This window comes from Prionailurus bengalensis, chromosome C1 (genome assembly GCF_016509475.1).
Source record: "Prionailurus bengalensis isolate Pbe53 chromosome C1, Fcat_Pben_1.1_paternal_pri, whole genome shotgun sequence".
Taxonomy (NCBI): domain Eukaryota; kingdom Metazoa; phylum Chordata; class Mammalia; order Carnivora; family Felidae; genus Prionailurus; species Prionailurus bengalensis.
Window position 1 is genome coordinate 426,422 of NC_057345.1, and position 20,517 is coordinate 446,938.

Below are 20,517 nucleotides of genomic sequence, written 5' to 3' on the forward strand. Positions count from 1 at the left end.
CCCCACTGCCAGGCTCACAGGGCAGCGGCAACCATGGGGACACGTGGCATGTCTCGGCCAGCAGGGGGCAGGGACATGCTGCCCGTCTGTCCTTGCGCAGGCTTTAGCTTGCCCCCCACCCTGAGCCCCCGCTGAGGTCCACATTATCCCCATTTTGTAGTTAAGAAAACAATCACACAAGGGCCTGGGTTGGAAGGGCAGGTCTGAGGCCAACTACACAGCTTGTAAGGAGAATGTGGAAGGGGAGCTGCCTTGTGCCACACGGTGGTTGGGACGGAAAGAGAACACGTATCAGACCCGAACAGCGGTGTCCCATGCCACCTCCGCCACCTCCAGGTCTGCTGCTTCACCCTGTCCAGCGCTACCCTAGACCCAGTAGGGACCGCAGCACCGTGTGGCGCCAGAGCCTGCGAAGACAGCCTGGGGTCCACGAGGACCAGAGAGCCAGTGCTGCACGTATGTGCACACATGCGCATGCAAATGTTCAGGTGCCACGCACTGCATACGTGTCATGCGTTTGTGTGTGTGGTGCGTGCAGGTACAGTGCGTCAAGTGTGTGTTCTGCACATGTGTGCACGTCCCGAGAGCACCGTGCAGCGGGGGCCCTCCCCACAGGCAGCAAAGACCAGATCCCAGACCACCTCCTATAAACATCTGCCAGGCCCCAGCCAGGGCGGGGTCCACCTGGAGCTCTCCCACTCCACTCCAGGGGCGTCTGCAGCCTCCCCCAGTTCTTCTGGGTGCCTAATGGGCACATCCACCCCTGAGCCTGGTGTCAGGTCCCCAGGCGCCCAGAGGCTAAGTAGGAATGCTGGCAATCCACTGAGGCTCCCCTGCACACACCTGGTGCTGACCCAGCTTCAGAGGCCCATTTGGTTATGGCCTTTCCTCCCTCATTTGCATGCACTGTTCTGCAGGCCCAGCTGTGACCTTTGTCCCCAGAGGGAGGCACCTGCTGTGTCAAGAGCCTAGGCTCGGTGTGGGCACAGCCAGGCTCAGGGGCCCCAAAGTTTCCAGGCCTCAGACACTTAGCAGGGCAACAGCCCAGACCTTCCAGTTGCACTGTTCCCACCTTGGGGCCCTCCCCACCCCAGCCACAGGGTGGAGACCAAGCTGGCGGGCTGGTCTGTCCCCTGAGGCTGTAGATGGAGTTCCCCACCCCTGGCTGCTAACCGCCCTCTCCAGGGCTGGAGACAGGTGTTTCTGTACCTACTCCTCGGGGCACTGGCACCTCCTACAGGCAGCTGGAGACCCCAGGACCCTCTCCCAGAGACATCCTGAGTGTTCTCCCTCCCTTCCAGGAATGGGGTGGGTGCAGAGCGGTTTGGGCACAGGCAGGTAACAAGATCATGGTCCGTGGTTGCTCAGCCAGGGAGCCTGGTTGTGACATCAGGATCAAAGAGTCCAGAGAGTTGCAAACCTACTGGGCGGGGAATCAAGGGTGTCTCCAGGGGCCCCCCGGGCTCAGCAGGTGCAGACAGGCGAGGACTTTGCTAAGCAAATTCCCTGCACACACCCTACCCCGCTTCGTCGTATCTGGGGCCCCCACCCCGTTCTCTCATTTGCCATCCCTGCCATGCCCGGCCTCGCTCTCCTGGGCCTCACGGCTCTCCTGGGCCTCACGGCTCTCTTGGACCACGGGGAGGGCGCAACGTCGTGCTTGTCACAGCAGCTCAGGATGCAGGGGGACTACGTGCTGGGTGGGCTCTTCCCTCTGGGCTCTGCCGAGGGTACAGGTCTTGGCGACAGGCTGCAGCCCAATGCCACCGTGTGCACCAGGTAGGAATGCAGGGGGTGGGGAGCGAGGCTGGGAGTGGCTCGGGTTGGGGGTGCTCCTGAGTGGGGATGAGGTGTCGGCCACCCGCAGCCCTGTGTGGCCCCAGGTTCTCGTCTCTGGGCCTGCTCTGGGCGCTGGCCGTGAAGATGGCGGTGGAGGAGATCAACAACGGGTCTGCCCTGCTGCCCGGGCTGCACCTGGGCTATGACCTCTTTGACACGTGTTCAGAGCCCATGGTGGCCATGAAGCCCAGCCTCGCGTTCATGGCCAAAGCAGGCAGCTGCAGCATTGCCGCCTACTGCAATTACACACAGTACCAGCCCCGCGTGCTGGCCGTCATCGGGCCCCACTCGTCCGAGCTCGCCCTCGTCACCGGCAAGTTCTTCAGCTTCTTCCTTGTGCCTCAGGTGCGCCCCCCCCCCCACCTCTCCCGGTGCCACCCACCCCCACTGGCCCTGCCCACCGGGGCCCCCACATCAGGAGGTGCGTCCCGGCCACTGCAGGTCAGCTACGGCGCCAGCACCGACCGGCTGAGCAACCGGGAGATCTTCCCGTCCTTCTTCCGCACGGTGCCCAGCGACCGAGTGCAGGTGGCGGCCATGGTGGAGCTGCTGCAGGAGCTCGGCTGGAACTGGGTGGCGGCGGTGGGTAGTGACGACGAGTATGGCCGGCAGGGCCTGAGCCTCTTCTCCGGCCTGGCCAACGCCAGGGGCATCTGCATCGCGCATGAGGGCCTGGTGCCACTGCCGCCAGGCAGCCTGCGGCTGGGCGCCCTACAGGGCCTGCTGCGCCAGGTGAACCAGAGCAGCGTGCAGGTGGTGGTGCTGTTCTCCTCCGCCCACGCGGCCCGCACCCTCTTCAGCGACAGCATCCGCCGCAAGCTCTCACCCAAGGTGTGGGTGGCCAGTGAGGCCTGGCTGACCTCAGACCTGGTCATGACGCTGCCCGGCATGCCTGGGGTGGGCACCGTGCTGGGCTTCCTGCAGCAGGGCGCCCCGATGCCGGAGTTCCCATCCTACGTGCGGACCCGCCTGGCCCTGGCCGCTGACCCCGCCTTCTGCGCCTCGCTGGACGCTGAGCAGCCAGGCCTGGAGGAGCACGTGGTGGGGCCACGCTGCCCCCAATGTGACCACGTCACGCTAGAGAACCTATCTGCGGGGCTGCTGCACCACCAGACCTTCGCTGCCTACGCGGCTGTGTATGGCGTGGCCCAGGCCCTTCACAACACACTGCGCTGCAATGCCTCGGGCTGCCCCAGGCGGGAGCCTGTGCGGCCCTGGCAGGTAAGGCCGAGGAGCCCCCACCCTCCCGAGAGCGGGGAATTTCAGTGGGGAATCTGGGCTGGCGGCAGCTCGGCCGGCCTGGCCCGGCCCCACCCACCTGCTCCAACGCACCCGTCAGCTCCTAGAGAACATGTACAACGTGAGCTTCCGTGCTCGCGGCCTGGCACTGCAGTTCGACGCCAGCGGGAACGTGAACGTGGATTACCACCTGAAACTGTGGGTGTGGCAGGACCCGACGCCCGAGCTGCGCACCGTAGGCACCTTCAAGGGCCGCCTGGAGCTCTGGCGCTCTCAGATGTGCTGGCACACGCCGGGGAAGCAGGTGAGCACTGGGTGGCCGGTCCCCAGCTGCACAGCAGCTTTCCCCTCAGCCGGGAGAGAGCTCTGGCCCTGCCTGGGGCGCAGTGGGGGACCGTCCACAGGTCCGGGCGGGTGCACCAAGCTGAGCACAGCCCGAGCCCCGAGGCCCTATGCCAGCAGCCCGTGTCCCAGTGCTCCCGGCAGTGCAAGGAGGGCCAGGTGCGCCGCGTGAAGGGCTTCCACTCTTGCTGTTACGACTGCGTGGACTGCAAGGCGGGCAGTTATCAGCGCCACCCAGGTGAGCGCCTCCCTGAGGCTGAGCAGGGGCGGGGACCCGCACGGCCTCACGTCCTGGCTCCAAGCCCAACTCTGAGGCCACGGCAGGTGGGAGTGTGGTGGCAGAGCCCGTCCCCCCAGTGCCCCCCCTCTCCTCCCACACCACAGATGACCTCCTCTGCACCCAGTGTGACCAGGACCAGTGGTCCCCAGACCGGAGCACACGCTGCTTCCCCCGCAAGCCCATGTTCCTGGCATGGGGGGAGCCAGCTGTGCTGCTACTGCTCGCGCTGCTGGCTCTGGCGCTGGGCCTGGCGCTGGCGGCCCTGGGGCTCTTCCTCTGGCACTCGGACAGCCCGCTGGTTCAGGCCTCAGGTGGGCCGCGGGCCTGCTTTGGCCTGGCCTGCCTGGGCCTGGTCTGCCTCAGTGTCCTCCTGTTCCCTGGCCAGCCAGGCCCTGCCAGCTGCCTAGCCCAGCAGCCACTGTTCCACCTCCCACTCACTGGCTGCCTGAGCACGCTTTTCCTGCAAGCGGCCGAGATATTTGTGGGGTCGGAGCTGCCACCAAGCTGGGCTGAGAAGATGCGTGGCCACCTGCGGGGGCCCTGGGGCTGGCTGGTAGTGCTGCTTGCTATGCTGGCAGAAGCCGCATGGTGTGCCTGGTACCTGGTAGCCTTCCCGCCAGAGGTGGTGACGGACTGGCGGGTACTGCCCACAGAGGCGCTGGTGCACTGCCACGTGCACTCCTGGATCAGCTTCGGCCTGGTGCATGCCACTAACGCCATGCTGGCCTTCCTCTGCTTCCTGGGCACTTTCCTGGTGCAGAGCCGGCCAGGCCGCTACAATGGTGCCCGCGGCCTCACCTTTGCCATGCTGGCCTACTTCATCACCTGGATCTCCTTTGTGCCCCTCTTTGCCAATGTGCACGTGGCCTACCAGCCTGCCGTGCAGATGGGCGCCATCCTCCTCTGTGCCCTGGGTATCCTAGCCACCTTCCACCTGCCCAAGTGCTACCTGCTGCTGCAGCGGCCGGAGCTCAACACCCCTGAGTTCTTCCTGGAAGACAATGCCAGAGCACAGGGCAGCAGTTGGGGGCAGGGGAGGGGAGAATCGGGGCAAAAACAAGTGACACCTGATCCAGTGACCTCACCGCAGTGAGCCTACTAGACTTAGTTGAGATGCCCCCAAACTTAGTTCTTATGAAGCAACCCAGCCAGTACCTCAACTGCTGAGAACACCCCCAGTTCTAGATCTTGACAGCAGGCTGACCGCTGACCTGGATGCCACAGAGATCCTTGGGCCTGCAGCACTCAGGAAGGTCCTCAGCACCCACCTGGGGCCCCAGAGAGACTCTGCCCCTGTCCCAGCCAAGCCCTGGCCAGGGCCTAACCAGGTGATCCAGCCCTACTGTTCCAGAATAAAGCCAACAAAAGTTTCCTCGGGGCTCCTTAGCTCAGGCCAAGAGCTCAGGAAGGCCCCTAGCCAGACCACTTGAAGGCCAAGCTGGGCATCCCTTGCCTGGCCAGGCCCAGCCTGGAGACCCCAGCCAGCACCCCCTCCAAGCATCACAGGGGTGGGAGGTTGGTGGGTGGTGGTCAGCTGTGCTGACTCCTCCGCAGAGGCACGTGACAGACCGTGGTTCCCAGAGTGGTGCAGGAATAGTGAGCAGGGCAGAAGCCCACTTAGTGGGGGAGGGAGACACCCAAACTCTTCCCCTCCCTGGCCCAACAACCCAAGCGGGTTAAATGGGGTCAGCCGCCACCAGCACCGTGGACAGAGCCCAGGCAGGGTGGTGGTGGGACTCAGCACCAAGGCCAGCACCCACGACGAAGACCCCTGGAGCCGGAAGGCAGCACCACGGACAGAAGACCAGCCACCGGGACTCTGCTGGCAGCCAGCACTGGGGACAGAGCCTTGTGGCTGACCGGGAACCCAGAGCGCAGCACCTGGCCAGTCCTGGGTCAGCTCTTAGCCAGGCCCTGGGGAGGCTGGACAAGTCTTCTAAGGTACCCCGGCAGGAAAGAAGAGACAGTCCACACGTCAGTCCCATAAAATTAAATGCTTTTTAGTCTTTAAAATAGCATTTACACAGAAGCAGCTCTATTAACTATCTGGACGGACACTCTGACTTGATACAGTATCTACAGCGCAGATGTGTGCAGGCCAGAAACGCCAGGAAGGAAGCGGCGTGAGTGGGTGGGCAGTCACCTGAGGACAGCAAGGAAGGGTGGGCTGCCTACCCCCTCTCCCCCAGACCCTGCCCCTGCAGCAGCTGCGTGCATCTGTGCCCTCTGCCCCTCAGGGTCACATCCCCACCACTGCTAGCTCAAACACATGCCTCTCCTGTCTCTCCCTCACCAACCCTCCCACTTTCAGACACAACCTGTGTCCCTGCATTCAGTCTGAGTCCTGGGGGCAGGGGGGCAGCTGACCTGGCCACCACCTTCCCCAGGGCACACAGGCCAGACAATAAATAAATAAATTAGATCCCTATCCTGGGCATCCACAGAAGAGCCTGGGGGCTCTGATTCCACCTTTGAGGGGTCCGATCCAGCCCAGGAGAGAGTGGTGGGGCCTGTGTCCTGGGCAAACAGGGGGCCCAGGGCCAGCAGCTACTTCTCAGCTTAGTCTGAAGCCCTGTGCATGGCTCTGTGGGCAAGTGGGAGTCCCAGAGGCACTCCAAGGGCACCGGGAGGTGGAGGACCCTCACCAGGGTCTGCATGGACACAAGCCGCTCTGAACAGCAATGTGCAGGCCACCGAGTCCAGATCGTGGTGGTCTGGGCTGCCCTCCGCCCATCCCCCCAGCCTGCTCCCACTCTCTGTCCAGGCCTGGGCCCCAAGACACGGCCCCTTGTGTGCCCCAGAGCACAGGCTGGCTTGAGGCAGGACAGCCACCAGTAAGGCAAGCCCACACAAGCTCCAGGGCCAGTGCCCGTGCAGGAACGGCCAGGACCACCAGCTCCCCCACCATGGGGCCCAGCTGAAGGCACTCTCTCCTCGGTCACATGATGTCAACAAAAAATTCACAGGGGTTTCCCATGGCCTTCTGGAAGGACTGGCGGCTGCCCGTCAGCTCTGGGGGAACAGCAGCCAGCTCCCGGACGGGCGGCCCCCCAGGCGGCCCCCCCACCGCCGAGTATGCCTTTGTCAGGGGGTACAGTGGGGGGAGCCCCGGGGCGGCAGCCGAGGCCTGACTGTGTGGGCTGCTGCCCCGGCTGAGCTGACTAGCCGGACGCTCCCTCCAGCCGCTGCCAGCAACCCCACTCGGTGCTGCATGGTCCGACTCGCTGCCACTGCCTCCGGCTCCCGCCGCCCGGCGCTCCTTCTCGCGGCCCAGTGCCCGCCGGCTGCTGCCGCCGGCGCTCCGGGTGGACCCACTGCTTTTGCTTCCTGGAGTCAAGGAGTGGAGGGAGGAACGGGATGGCGTGAGGCCGTGCCACTCCCAGGACAACCGGGCGTTGCCAGGGCAACCAGGGGCAGAGCCTGGTGGTCTCAAGCAGGGTGGGTGGGAGGGGGGCAGCCATGCAGACAGGAGGGCAGGGCCGACCCCACTCAGAGAAGCCAGAGCAGCTGCAGCAGCACAGGGCGGGGGGGGGGGGGGCAGTGGGAGTGAGGGGGGCGCAGGGCGAGCGGCGGCAGGCAGGGACACTCCGGGGCCAGCACAGTGCCTCCTCTCACCCCAATGCCTGACCTTGCAGCTGAGGACCTGAGGCACCAGTGAGGCCCTGCGTGCCTGGTGCTCCCATCGGCCATCCTGGGCCCCCCCCCCCCCAAAGACCCGCCTTCCGTCCAGCCCCAAGGCCCTGGCCAGCTACTCAGCTCAGCCCCCGTCCTGGGCTCCCAGGAAGAGCGGGGAGCCTGAGAAGGCCAGCTGGCTGGGAACATGCCGAGAGGGACGCCGGGCAGGACCCTGGCTTACCGGCCCGGAGGGTCCACTCCGCTAGTCCTTCAGTCTAAGGCTTGCTCAGCACAAAGCAAGGGATAGCATGAGTCACACAGCAGGCCCAGCCCGGTCACCCTTCCCGCCCACAGGGGCATGCCGCCACCAGCTGGGCCTATCCAGGGTCCACAGGCACCCAACACAGCTTCCCCTTGGGCACCACTGCCCTCTGACTTGCTCTCCTCTCTCTCCCGCCCCTTTCTGGGTCTACTGGGCCGGCTGCCTGACCTCTCTCTCCTGGTCTCAGCGACACAGACAGCCTCAGGCCACTCCTCCAACAAGCCCCTCCTCAGCTCTCCACACATCCCAGAGTGGATACGCAGTTGTCTGTGAAAGTGTCCCCTCTGGCTCCCTGCTGGGCTGCAGGTGCCGCGGCGAGGGTGGGGGAGGTCTGTCCTCCACTGTGTCCCAGGGCCCCTCCACCGCCCTTTTCCACGTCATCTCCCGGCCTTTTGCTTCTGCCACACCTGGACCACCAGCCCCTCCCGCACACACACAACCACCGAAGTCTGCAGGGTTCGCCCCGTCCCCCTCAGCCACTCACCCCTTCCAGAAGGAGCACGCCCAGGGCCTCAACACAGAGCAGGCAGGAGCACACAGGGCTGGGGGGGGGGGGGGCGGGCACATAGGGCAGAGCCAGGCGGCGGGGACAGCAGGGAGCCAGGCGCCAGGCAGGCTCTCACCTTCACTCTGCTGACTCCCAGCACTGCCGCTGCCGTAGCTGAAGCCAGGGTCCTGGTATGCGGGTGGGAAGCAGGGCGGGGGGCCCGGGTACTGGTAGGGGTAGCCCTGACCCAGGGGCCAGGGGGCGGCCGGATGGGGCAGCGGGGCCAGCGTGTCCTGATCCGAGGCCCCACTGGAACCACTGTTGAGGTTCAGGGCTGCGAGATCTGGCAGGAAGGGAGGGTGGCTGAGGGCGGGGTGGGCAGGCCCTCTGGGGACCCCCTGCCCCGCAGCCCCTCACTCACTGCTGCACAGGTCCCCGAAGACGTAGTAGCACTGCTCCGAGAAGGTGATCTTGTTCACCGTGTGCCGCAGGAAGCCACGCTTCAGCATGCTGCTGGCGTACTTGCGGGCCTCGCGCCGTTCCTTGAAGCCCTCCACATGCGTGTACAGCCAGTCCACCACGTCCGCCCCTGGCCCGCGGCACGTGTCAGGGCACGGAGCCTGGGGGCGCTGACCCTGCCCACCCGGAGCCAGCCCAGCGGGGACCCCTCACCGATGACGGCATTGGCGATGGTGATCTTGAGCCACATGCGGTCTCGGATCTCCAGGCCCGAGTCCGGCAGCTTCATGACACGCACCACGGCACCCATGTCACTCTTCACCGTCAGCGGCGCCTCCTCCAGCTCTGCAAGGCAGAGCCCCCCCTTCAGCCCCGAGCAGCTGAGGGCAGGGGGCAGGGCTTGGGGTGGACCCCGGGCCCTGCTGCTGCATCCGTCTCAGAGACCGGGCTCCGCGTAGGGTCTCTGGTCCCAGAGCCCAGATGGCAAGGCTGTCTCGTGACTGTGGGGCCCACGCCCACCACAGGATGGGCCCTCCCAGGGGCGGGGAGCGGGCGTGGGCCGGGGAGATTGAATCTCTTGTCTCCTGCCCCTGCAGATGCTTCATCGGGATCTTGGGCCCAAACCAAGGTGGAGCCACCCCCGCCCTGCAGGTCAGACCCCCAAGAAGAGAGATCAGGCCTCTCCCCACCACCACCACCCCCCTCCCGCCACTCCTCCGCTAGCTCGGGGCTGTTAGTCGTGTTAGCTGCAAGAAAGCAGGCGGGGGTCACACACATGGGGGACAGGCTACTCCCCCAGTCCCCGCCGAGGCAGAGCCCTGGGCAGGGACCACAGGGCTGTCCTGGTCCTCTGGGCACCTTTCCACCCACCACACAGGCAGCAAACCGGAAGGAGGGTGCGCACGAGGGCACACACGGGTCAGACACACGTGTCGGCAGTGTCCATCCGTACGTGTGCCCTGCGCCTGACTGTGCTGGGTGGGCACTTAGGACGGGTCCCCCACCCGGGTGCCTCAGGTCCCTGCTCTCCTGAGCTGCCACTTACGCGGAGCGCCGGGCACAGAGCTGGTTAGTGAGGAGGAGCTGGTGCGCGTGACGGCGCTGGAGCAGGGGCTCGTACCGTAGCGGGGCAGGGCTCCGGTCAGCGCCGCCGTGTGGGACAGCCAGGCGGCAGGGTCGATGGGCCGAACCGGGTCAGCTGGGTGGCCGCCGTGTGGTAACGCGTGTGGTAACGGACAGATGGACAAACGGACGGGCGGATGGTAGGACACACAATGGAGCACGGGGGCACAGAGGAAAGGACCTTCAGGCTGGGCGAGCGCCCTCATCCCCCTCCCCTGTCAGCCCTGAGGGGTCACTTACCCCTCGGGATGGTGAAGTAGCTCCGGGGGTTGGGTCCCAGCACTTGGCCACCGTGAGGCTGATGGGCCTGTGGGGTGGGGCAGGTCACAAGGGGAACGCCCCGTGCGGGCCCCCCAACATGCCACCTGCCCACCCCGCGCCTCACCCCGTCTGGGACACGATCTCCCGCAGCACCCGCACAGCGTCATCGTTGCTCATGCTCTCGAAATTGATGTCATTCACCTGGGGGCCAGGGAGGGGTTCAGCGCGGTGGGCTGGGGGTGCCGGCCTCTCGGCCCCCCAGCAGCTCCCGCAGCCCCGCACCTGCAACAGCATGTCCCCGGGCTCAATGCGGCCGTCGGCAGCCACGGCCCCGCCCTTCATGATGGAGCCGATATAGATGCCGCCGTCTCCCCGGTCGTTGCTCTGCCCCACGATACTGATGCCCAGGAAGTGGTGCCTCTCTGCAGGGGCGAGGGGTGAGCAAGTGTCTGCTGAGGGGGCCCGGCCCAGCCAGGCACCCCGCACCCCACTGGGGAGGCCCCACGGTCTGCTGAGGGGGACCGGCCCACCCAGGCGCCCCGCACCCCACTGGGGAGGCCCCACGGAGCCCTCACCCATGTTGAGCGTGACGGTGATGATGTTCAGGGACATAGTAGAGTCCGTGATGCTGCTAAAGGAAGAGGCCTGTGGAGGGGCACGAGTGAGGGGGTGCAGGTGGGGGCTTCCGAAGGGCAGACCCCACCCAGCGCCTGGCTGCCACCTACACGGTCCGTCTGCCGCAGGCGCTGCTTCCGCCGCCGGCGCTTGTGCTTCCGGATGAGCCGGGAGGAGGTGCTCTGCTCTGTGGAGCTGCTCAGTCTGGGGGGGCGTGAAGGTCAGGGGCCAGGCCACAGGCTGCAGGGCTGAGGCAGGTGGGGAGAACAGGGCGCCCCCCAACACACACACGCAGGGAGTGGAGGTGATGGGCGTTGTCCCCCCCGCCCCCCGGCCCCGACCAGGCCGACTGTGGGAGACACGGGGCTGAGGTACAGTTTGCTCAGGAGAAGGCTCAGCTTCTGGTTGTGCACACATGACACGTACACACCCCGCACCTGCACGGAGCACTTCTCTCAGGACAAACGGAGACACAGACACTGAGCCAGCACATTCGTGCACGTACACCTGTAACACACCCACTCGACACACACACCCATTCACGTACACATGCCCGTGCAATCAAGCACACGTCCAGGGTCACACACACCCGTGCACACGCGCGCACACACACACACACACACCTGTATACACCTGCGCACCCATGTAGAATGTGGCCATGCACACACACACCCGTCCACACACATAGGCCCATGCCCATACGTGCGCACCCATTACACACCTACACACACGTGCCCCCACACACCACGCCCACGTGTGCGTACACCTATAGCACACCCGTGCACACCTGCATGCACACCCACGCACCGGCTTGTGTTGTCATCCTCGTCCGAGTCGATGAAACTACTGGACTCAAGCTCACTGCTCAGCACGGTGGACGCGCTGTCGGCGGGCAGCCCCAGCTCTCGCCGCCGGTCCCCCCTCGGGTGCCCATTGGTCCGGGCAGCTGCGGGGAAAGCCAGTAGGGGAGCTGGCCGTGGGGTCCCGTGTTGCCTCGAGCACCAGCTGAACTAGGAGCTGGCCAGGTGACTGTGGGACTGCTGGGGGGCGGGATCACCGGGGTCCTGTGCAGACGGGCCTAGGACCTCCACCCAGGGTCCCCTACCGGTTGGGGGCAGTAACTGGGAGCAGGCAGGGACATGGGGTGCACCATAGGGGCCCAGGGGTGTCCGCCGTGTGGCCCTGTTACCCTCTTCGCGGTTCCGGCGTCGGGCTCTCTCCCGCCGGTGGCTGACCATGGACTCCGTGCCAGTGTCGTTGTCCATGCAATCACGGCTGCTCGCTACATTGGGGCTGTGCCCACAAGAGGGGGTGGGCCAGGGCAGGCTGTACCTTGGACGCCCTCCCAGCTCCTTGCCCCTTCTCCCACCCGCCCACCTACCTAGATCGGGCCTCTCTGCCCGCCCCGCATCCGCTGACCAGTTTCTACTGCCCGTGGGTCCCTGGTCAGCTGCCCCTCCTCCCGAAAGGCCTGGCCGGCAGCAGGGCCCCTCAGCACCACCAGCCTCAGCCCCCCGCCCACAGTCCTTACTGGAAAGAAGGGGGCCGGGAATCCCCAATGCCGCCCGTCCTCTCAAGAGGCGGGGGCAGGTCTGTATGGCCATCGGTGCTCTGAGACCCTGCGTCCGAGTGCGCGCCCTCAGCCAGGACCAGCTGTGGAGGAGAGCGATGGCTCAGGGACGCCCCCCGCCTGCGGGCCCACCCCCCACCGCCACCCCCACCCCCGCCACGGGCTCACCCAAGCCCAGCCCCCACCGTAGCCTAGCAGCCTCTGCCGACATCCCACGGACTCACCCAGGAGACCACGCGGCCGTTGAAGCCGGGCAGCTTGGCGTTATCGTCAGAGATCTCCTCCTTTACCACCCTGTGGGCAGACACGGCCGTGAGGCCACCTGCACCAGGGCCTGCTCACACCAGCGGACGCCGGAGCTAAGACCGCCCCACACTCGCGTCCAGGGTGCGTGCCGGCCCAGGGCGCACAGCCCCACGCCCGGATGCCAGTCTGTGGATGCTGCTGCCCAACACGTTCCCTTCCTGCGGACCCCTCCCAGGGCCCGGGTCAGAGAGAGGTCCAAACTCCCGACCCTCTACCAGCAGGGGGTCAGCTCCTACAGCCCCCTATAATGCGAGCATTAATCTTGCTTTGTGTTGTGTGCCCCACGCAGTGTGGATCCGTGACGGTGGGGCTCTGTCTGGCTTTCCCCCTCCCCCTCCCCTCCCCCAACCCCAGCCCCAACCCAGAACAGGGCCTGTTCACAGCAGGCCTCCATACAGATGTGAGGACAGTCAGTCAGACCACACGGACACAGGCAGGTAGAGATGGGTGGCAGACAGGCCTGTACACGCACACGGAGGGCAGGCCACAGCCCTCCTGACCCATCTAACTGGCCAAGGAGACAGAAGCAGACCCCCCGACTCACTGCAACAGCCCAACCCAAGGACTGAAACACAGCCAGGCACAAGGCTTTGGGGCCCACCGCGGAGTCTCAGCCCCAGAGGCCAGCAAGCCCCAGCAGCCACGATGCCCCGCCATCAGCCCCCGGCCTATGTTTCAATGCCACACTTGCTCAGGGGGGTTTCGGGGTGGGGAAGGTACCCAGGCAGGACACAGAGGACACTGGGAGGGAAGCGTACAATGCTGTGGTCAGACACAGGTTTGCGAGGGGGGCGGGGTGTCAGGTCTCAGATTCAGAGGGCCAAGGAGAACAGCAGCCCGCACAGATCACAGGGGCAGCTGGGGAGGGGCGGTGGGGCAGAGCAGGCAGTGGTTACGGCCCAGACGCACCCCCAGGGATGAGGGCAGGCAGGGTCAGGCCTACAGCAGGAGGCACCCCTACGCCCTACCCCCCTGGAGCCCAACCCTGCCCAACACAGAGAGATTTCCACACCCGGGACTTGGGCCCAGTGGAGAAACAGGAGCCAGAACAGGCAGGAAGCAGCCTTGTGACCTGCTGAGCCCGGACACCTGGACTCTGCTAGTCCTGGGCAGCAACAGGTGGCAGGAGGTCCCCACGGAGCTGGCACCGCACACTCCCCTCAGGGAGCAAGGCCCAAGTCCACCACCCACCACCCAGGCCTCAGAAGACAAAAGACACAAGGCCAGCCTGGGCGGGAAGGGACACCCTGCCAGGGTCAGCCACACACGCAATGATTAGGTGGACACCCCAGTGGGAGAAGGCCCCACGTCTGCCGCCCCAACTTACGACTGCACCACAGCCCTACAGAGTTGGGCTTCCAGGGGAGGCCGTGACCCAGCCCCGGACTCAGCAGAGGCCACGTAAGAGGGTGTCACCACAGCAAGACCTGAGGTGGCCTAGGGACACCTGGGGCTCTGCCAGCCGCAGCCAGCAGACAAAGCCCTGGAGCAAGCCCTCCTGGGAGCCCAGCAGGCGGAGAGCACAGTCTCTGAGTGACGGCAGCGACAGAGACTTGGGAGGGACCTGATTCCTGTCTCACAGCCCAGGTGGCCCAGCCTTTCCTGCCATTCCCAAACCCCCGCCCTTTCTGACTCACCCCCCCCCCCCCGCCCCAGCAGGCAGATGGGTGCCCCAGCCCCCACACCACAGGGCCTGCCTGGCTCCCCCAGGGGCAGACGCGCCAGAAGCACCCCAGGTCTCTACTGCTCACCTGGCCAGGGCCTAGAGATGACCAATCAGCCAGGGTTGTCCCCGACCCCTGTACAGACGCCCCACCCCCAGGGCCCAGAGTCCCTGCCTCCCTGGCCCCCCCAGCCTGTCCTCCAACCAGCACGACAGAGCATCCTGCCTTCCACCTGAGGCCTGGGGCACTGGGGGATACCACAGTCCCCCACCCAGCTAGGCCAAGACAGCCAGGCTGGGGGAAGGGGCACCAGAGCCCCCAGGACGAGGGCGCGGGTGCTTTCCCCAGGATACACGATGCTGCCCACCACTGACCAGCACGATCTCTGGGTGCTCCAGGGCAGAGACAAGGGTAGGAGAGGCCTCAGTGGAGCTGGGGGAAGTGCCTCCAAGCAATTCTGGGGCCCCCTCCTGGGCCGGGCCTCACCAGGTGGAAGAGCAGGCCTCAGGAGGAGTCTCCACCGACCCTCAGGGGTGGCCATCCAGGGGCACCGCCATTGGCATCACGCCCCCAACCTCAGAATTCCTGGCGAGATCCCGGTTAACCTCAAACTCGTGGCTGTCCGGCCCCGCCTGCCGCCCCCGCAGACTCGCCCTGGCAAGGAATCTTTGCAGAGCAGGGCCCTTGGAACCGGGCACAGACACAGGCCCAAGGGGACCCCCAGGGCCCTTGGAACCGGGCACAGACGCAGGCCCAGGGGAACCCCCAGGGCTCCCAGAGGCCACAGCATGCCACAGGCCAGCCCTTCCCAGTGGGCTAGCCACAAATGTGTCCCCAGAGGCACAGGGTCCCCTCAACCAGACCTCCCCACCATGGAGCGGGAGGCTGCAGAGCAAACTAGACACAACCGGGGAGACCTCCAAGAGTCCCCCTCCTGCACCCACGAGTCAGGGATCCTCAGCTCCCACCTTGCTTTCACCTGCCCCCCACCACCACCTCTTGATCCTAGAGCTCCCCCAAGCTCAGCTCTGCAGACTCCAGGGCCAGGGGGCCCCGGTCCTCTACACCCTGGACTCTCCCGACACCACTAAGGCACTGACCCCAGACGGACCAGCTGTGGAGGGCAGAGTGGGCATTCACCCAGGCAATCTGGGTCAGGCCCAGCCCCCATCCCCTGCCCCACAGCCCTCACACGGCCCACAGGCAGGTGGCTCCAGCGACCGGAGCTCCTGGCCCAGAGATGGAGAGGCCAGGGCCACCACCAGGCAGACGAACTAAGTGCCAAGCCCAACCAGGCCTGGTATCAGCAAGGCAGCCCTGGTGGCAAGGGCACTTCAACGTGTGCCTCACCATCTAAAAGCTAGGCCCAGACCCCTCCCTGCACCATGGCTCACCAAAGCCAAAGCTTGGCACCTCTGGGCCAGCCCCCCATAGGCCCAGAGACCTTCCCCAGCTCTGCTGGGTCAGAATGGCTGTGACCTGCATGGGAAAAGTGAGACGTGGGCTCAGGACTCCCCACCCACCTGGCCAAAAATGGGAGTGGGACCCGGCCCAGAGCAGGTGGCCATGGCCACAGCTCAGACTCCCCTTTCCCTTACTAGGTGTCCAGCTGTGGCCAGGAACATGAGGCTCTGGGAACTCAGGCCCTGGCCCACAGTGGGAAGGAAGGTTGGGGCAGGAGGCTCACCAGGGTGTTCCTCACAGCCCCTGATTCCAGGCTACCCTTCGCATGGTAGGGCCGCTGCCCCAGCCCAGCCAGGACTGCTAAGAACACGCCCTCACTCTCTGCCTCTCGCCAGTGGTGGTGGTGCCCAAGAGAGTCTAGTTGTCCAAATGTACCTCAGGCCCCTTGAGAACTGCAGAATGGCCCCAGCGTGACCTGCCCTGGGGCTGTCCAGTATCCATGCAAACCAGAGAATCCAGGAAATGGCCTCAATGTCAAAGTCCCGAGACACAGTCGCACACAAGGACACAGGCTGCCTGAGGGCGGCCAGGCCCACCTGCTTAGCCCATGAGGCCTCTGAGTACCCCACCCCCCAGCACTGCTGAGCTGGGGACTCAGGTTACCCATGGCTGTGCTAGGTCAGGCCTCGGATAGAGCTTCAAGTGGACGGCCAGCCTCCTGCTCACAGTTCCAGAAGCCCAGCACGGTGCAAGCGGGAAGTCCCCTCAGCCAAGACAACCACCACTAAGGCTGGACATGGGGACACTGACCCAGAGGCTGCCTGGAGTCAGCAGATGGCCTAGGCTGCTCCCAGGAACCCAAGTACTATGTGGCTCAACAGGGATAGAGACCCAACAAACGGCAACACTCAGGCAGGGGCAGGTGGAGTGACAATCCAGGGTCCCCAGTGACCCTTGATCTCTGCTCTATCCTCAGGACCCTGGAGAAGGGGTCCAGAGAGAGGCTGCCTTGAGCCTCTGGAAACCTCTGCAGACCCCAACAGACATATCTGTGTCTGTCCCAGAGTACCTCATTTCCCCCATGCTAACTACAGAGGACCTACTGGGCAGCTGGGATACTGCCCCTCTCCTTCTCCCCCCACCCCTCCACTCCTGTGACCCCGGGGCCCCATGAATCACAAGCCCTCCAGGCCAGCTCTAAGCACCTGCCTTCCACAGAAGGGGGGCAGTGGGATCCTGAGTCTGACAAGTGCCAAGGTAGGACGTCAGCTCACTCTGGGCCACGGACCTTGACCACCTGAAAGTCAAACACACTCAGGCACACAGGCCCAGGTCCAGAGTGGGGGCAGAAACGAGGACCCTCTCCCGCACACTGGCCAGCACTCTCGGGCTCCTGGACAGGCAGTCAGGGACAATCATTCGTTCCCAGCTCAGGCCACAGACAGATGGGACTCGCGGCAACCCCAGGGAGCGGAGGCACTGCCCCAGTCACAGCCCCAAGATTCCCCAAGGCCCTGCCCCGGTACGGACAGGTGCGGACACCCGTCCTGGCAGCACAGGCCCCACGGCCCACTGACCCGAAGTCCTGGTCCATGGACTTGAAGAAGAATTTGTAAGCGTGCACGGGCCGGTTGCTGAGCACATTCTTGAAGTCGGCCAGAGTGACGCGCTCGGGCGCCACGGGCAGCTTGACCAGGTACGGCGTCTCCTCCTCATCCATGTGATAGATGATCTTGGTCTCCGCCATGGCGCGGCGGCGGCGGCGCGGGGCCCGCGCGGCGCTCCCGGCCCGGCCCGGGGCTCGGACGCCGCCGCCTCGCCGCTGCCGGCCTGCGCCCCGCCTGCCCGCCCGCCCGCTCCGGGCCCGGCCGCTACCAGGCCCCCGGCGCCCCGCCCGGCCGCCCCAGCCCCACCCGCCCCGCCGGCCCCGGCTCTCCTCGCGCCCCGGCTGCTGCCCCGCGGCCCGCGGCCGCCCATCCGCCCCGGCCTGGGGACGCAGGCAGGGAGGGCGTGCGAGGCCCGGCCGCGTCCGTGCGCCCCGCCGCCGCCGCCGCCGCCGCCGCCCCCTCGGGCCGCGCAGTTAAAGGGACCGCCGGCCCCGGGCTGAGCGCGCCCGCCGGGGGGCGCCCGAGAGCGGGCGGGGCCTGACGTCACCCGGCCGCCCGCGGCGCGGGGCGGGGCAGGGCTGCGCACGCGCGGAAGGGCGGGAGGGCGGAGCGCACGCGCGTGGGCAGTGGCCGGGCGGAGGTGGTGGCGCCGGCGCGCCGCCCTCGCGGCTGTCGTGGGCCACGGGTTCCTGGCCCGGCACGAGGGGACGTCCACAATGTGCTCGGGTCTCACCCCACGCTGGGCCTAGGGTCTCGGTCCGTGGGCGGACAGGGGGGCGTCCCCCGGAGGGAGGCGGCTGGGGACCCTCGACGTGCAACCCAGCTGTCAGAAAGGAGACCCCGCCCCAGGCAACGCCAAGCCCCTGGCCAGGGCTCCCTGGGTCCACTGCGGAACACAGAAGTGTGGCTGGGCCGGGGTTCGGGTCCTCCGCCCCCTCGCGAGGTCTCCCAGGGTCCTCAGGTGCTCAAAATCATATCGGCGGGCACCACGGGAAGCTGGGGATACTTTGGGCCGGGCCGTGAGCCGAAGACAGCCCGGTCTCTGCGCCCCCGCGCCCACTCCGGGCTCTCGCGCCCTCTGCCGGGTCCCACGGAGGCCCTGAGAAACACGGGCCAAGTGCATGCAAGTGCTGGCGTGAAGGCGGGAGTGCTCGCGTGAACACGTGTATGTGCTGCTGACGGCAACAGCGAAGGTCAGCGGAGCTCAGCGTGAGCAGCGGTGCACTCGCGCGTGTGCATAGAGGTACCCAGGCAAGGTGCTTCTGGTAGCAGGTGAAGAGATCCCCCGACCCCCACCCCTGCATCTGCGGATCCAACCAGCCTGGGGTCCTCTGTGAACCACGGGAGACCCAGAGCAGTGCCTCTCGCTCGGGTTGTGGAGGGTACAACCACACGCTGCTCCAACTGAAGGTAAAGGATCTCCCGCGCCTCCCCCCCCCCCCCCCCCGCGTCCGTCCCAGGAGGACAACTTGAGGCCACTAGAGGGAGTCCCACATTGGCCAGAGTGAGGAACAGGATAGTCCCCAGGACAGGACCCAAGAGTGATGTTGAGGGGGATGCCCCTCCTGGTGTGTCCCCAGCACTTCCCCTGAAGCTGGCTGGAGCTTGGGTTCTGCCATCTGCCTAGTCATGGCTGTCCTTGGAGGGTGACCAGCACAGGAGAAAGCCCATCAGTCCACCACTGACTGGCGGGGCCAGACTGAAGAAGGTAAGTCCCTGAGCCCAGGCTGGGGACCACCCCTGGGTCAGCCTGGGCCAAGGGTGCTGACCTCCAGTCTCCTGCGCTCTGACAGGGAGAGCAGGCAGGGATCTGTGAGGTTGACCTCCACTTAACAAAGCCTGTGCTTTCTCCCCTTGGGGCTCCGTTTCCCCAGAAGTAATCTGAGGATACTGGGCAGTATGGCCTTGGATGAAGGGTCTGCCATGGCTCTCTGCTGGGTGTCTAGGGAAGGAGGAAGATAGTCCCCACCCGAGAGCTCACTAGTGGCCCAGCATCTCGCGGGCCAGATATAAATGACTGCCGGTCACGTACATGCAGGGGGTCTGATGCCCCATCCGCGCTTTGGCCCCCCCAAGCCTTTCTTTCTCACCAGACTGCCCAAGTCATGGGACACTGGTAGCTGGAGGCTAGAGACAATACCAGAGTGGATTCTGATGTGGTCAGGCTGGCACACAGCAAGGAGAGGTGAGTCTGTGGTCAGAGCAGTGCAGCTACTGTGGGGCTAGGGGTCACTAGGCTGAGAGGGAGGCCCATTAGCAAGCAAGCCACAGCCCCTTGGCCCAGCCTCGCTCCCTGCCTTTGCCACTGTGGGACCCTTGCAGGTGTGTGGTGAGAAAACAGCCATTCTGAGGTGCTGTCCAGGCATTTACAGCAAGACAAGCCTGCTCACACTGAGTCCCGACACTGAGCTAAGAACCCGAGCTTAGGGTGTCCACCACAAACGCCTGCCTCGTGTTTCCCTAGGTACCTTTTAAACTGGCCGTTCAGAATTGAGCCTACAAAAAATTAGCGACCCCTGCCCCAGCCACGTTCTAAGTAATGGGCGTATGGCACCCTGCAGTCTCTCTTCTGCTCTCTGCTGATCTGGGATAGAGAACTGCCCTCCCCCTGCTCACTGCACCCCTGTTCTAGGATCTGTAAGTAACAAATCTTTTGACTTCCTTTGTGTGAGTGTACTGAAACTGTGCCTTCCCCAAAGCAGCCCTGGGGTTTTCACGTCCCCAGAGTGGGAGCTCAGATGCCAAGTTACCTGCGGACTCCGTGTGGGTGGCTTGTGCACCCTAACGTAGACAGTCATAAACTGCACATTTTTATTTAAGAGAGAGCGCGTGCGCAAGTGAGTGAGGAGAGAGAGAGAATCCCACGAGGGGCAGAGAGAAGCGGGGCTCGTGCTCACCCAAGGTGGGGCCCAAACTCACAAACCATGAGATCATGACCTGAGCCAAAGTCAGATGCTTAACCTACTGAGCCACCCAGGCGCCCTAAGCTGCATGTTACTGACACACGACCTCCGGTTTCCAGCCCTTGCTGCCTGGGAGGGTTTTAGAGGAGGGGGGCATGTTTGGAGAAACACAGTCCTCTTCCTCCTGCAGCCCCCTCCCCTCCCCCTCACAAGTGTCCTACCTTTGGTGCCCACTCCTGCTTCCCCCCTCTTTACCCTCACACATCGAATCCCATTTTGGCGTCTGCTTTCTCAGAGGACTGTCCCCTGAGCGCATCCTGGCTCTCCTCCTCCGTGTCCAAATAAACCCTCAGAAGAGAACTGAAATTCCTTCACGACCGACCAGGAATAGTGCCATAGGATTGACCTTGATGTGGCTCTTCCCGGGGTACCTGGACTCAGACCTTCCACTCAAAGAAATGGGCAGTGACAGCAGGGCTTCA

General features: G+C 65.2%; 2 protein-coding genes across 2 annotated transcripts; one reads left to right on the forward strand and one right to left on the reverse strand.

Annotated features, from left to right (window-relative positions):
• Positions 1–30: 30 nt before the first annotated feature.
• TAS1R3 (taste 1 receptor member 3) lies at positions 31–6,128 on the forward strand. Its single transcript, XM_043573520.1, has 6 exons — positions 31–1,779; positions 1,884–2,184; positions 2,281–3,060; positions 3,179–3,382; positions 3,538–3,658; positions 3,805–6,128. The coding sequence occupies exons 1-6, from the start codon at positions 1,577–1,579 to the stop codon at positions 4,791–4,793; spliced, it is 2,598 nt and encodes an 865-aa protein (XP_043429455.1). The 5' UTR covers positions 31–1,576; the 3' UTR covers positions 4,794–6,128.
• Positions 5,680–17,344, reverse strand: DVL1 (dishevelled segment polarity protein 1). The gene is given in 16 exon segments (XM_043573515.1): positions 5,680–7,027; positions 8,261–8,467; positions 8,546–8,713; positions 8,797–8,928; positions 9,704–9,781; positions 9,946–9,975; positions 9,978–10,012; positions 10,091–10,167; positions 10,249–10,388; positions 10,542–10,611; positions 10,692–10,785; positions 11,389–11,527; positions 11,771–11,874; positions 12,113–12,234; positions 12,376–12,445; positions 17,103–17,344. Coding segments are annotated over 16 exon segments (2,025 nt in total). The 5' UTR covers positions 17,273–17,344; the 3' UTR covers positions 5,680–6,638.
• Between the last annotated feature and the right edge of the window lie 3,173 nt (positions 17,345–20,517).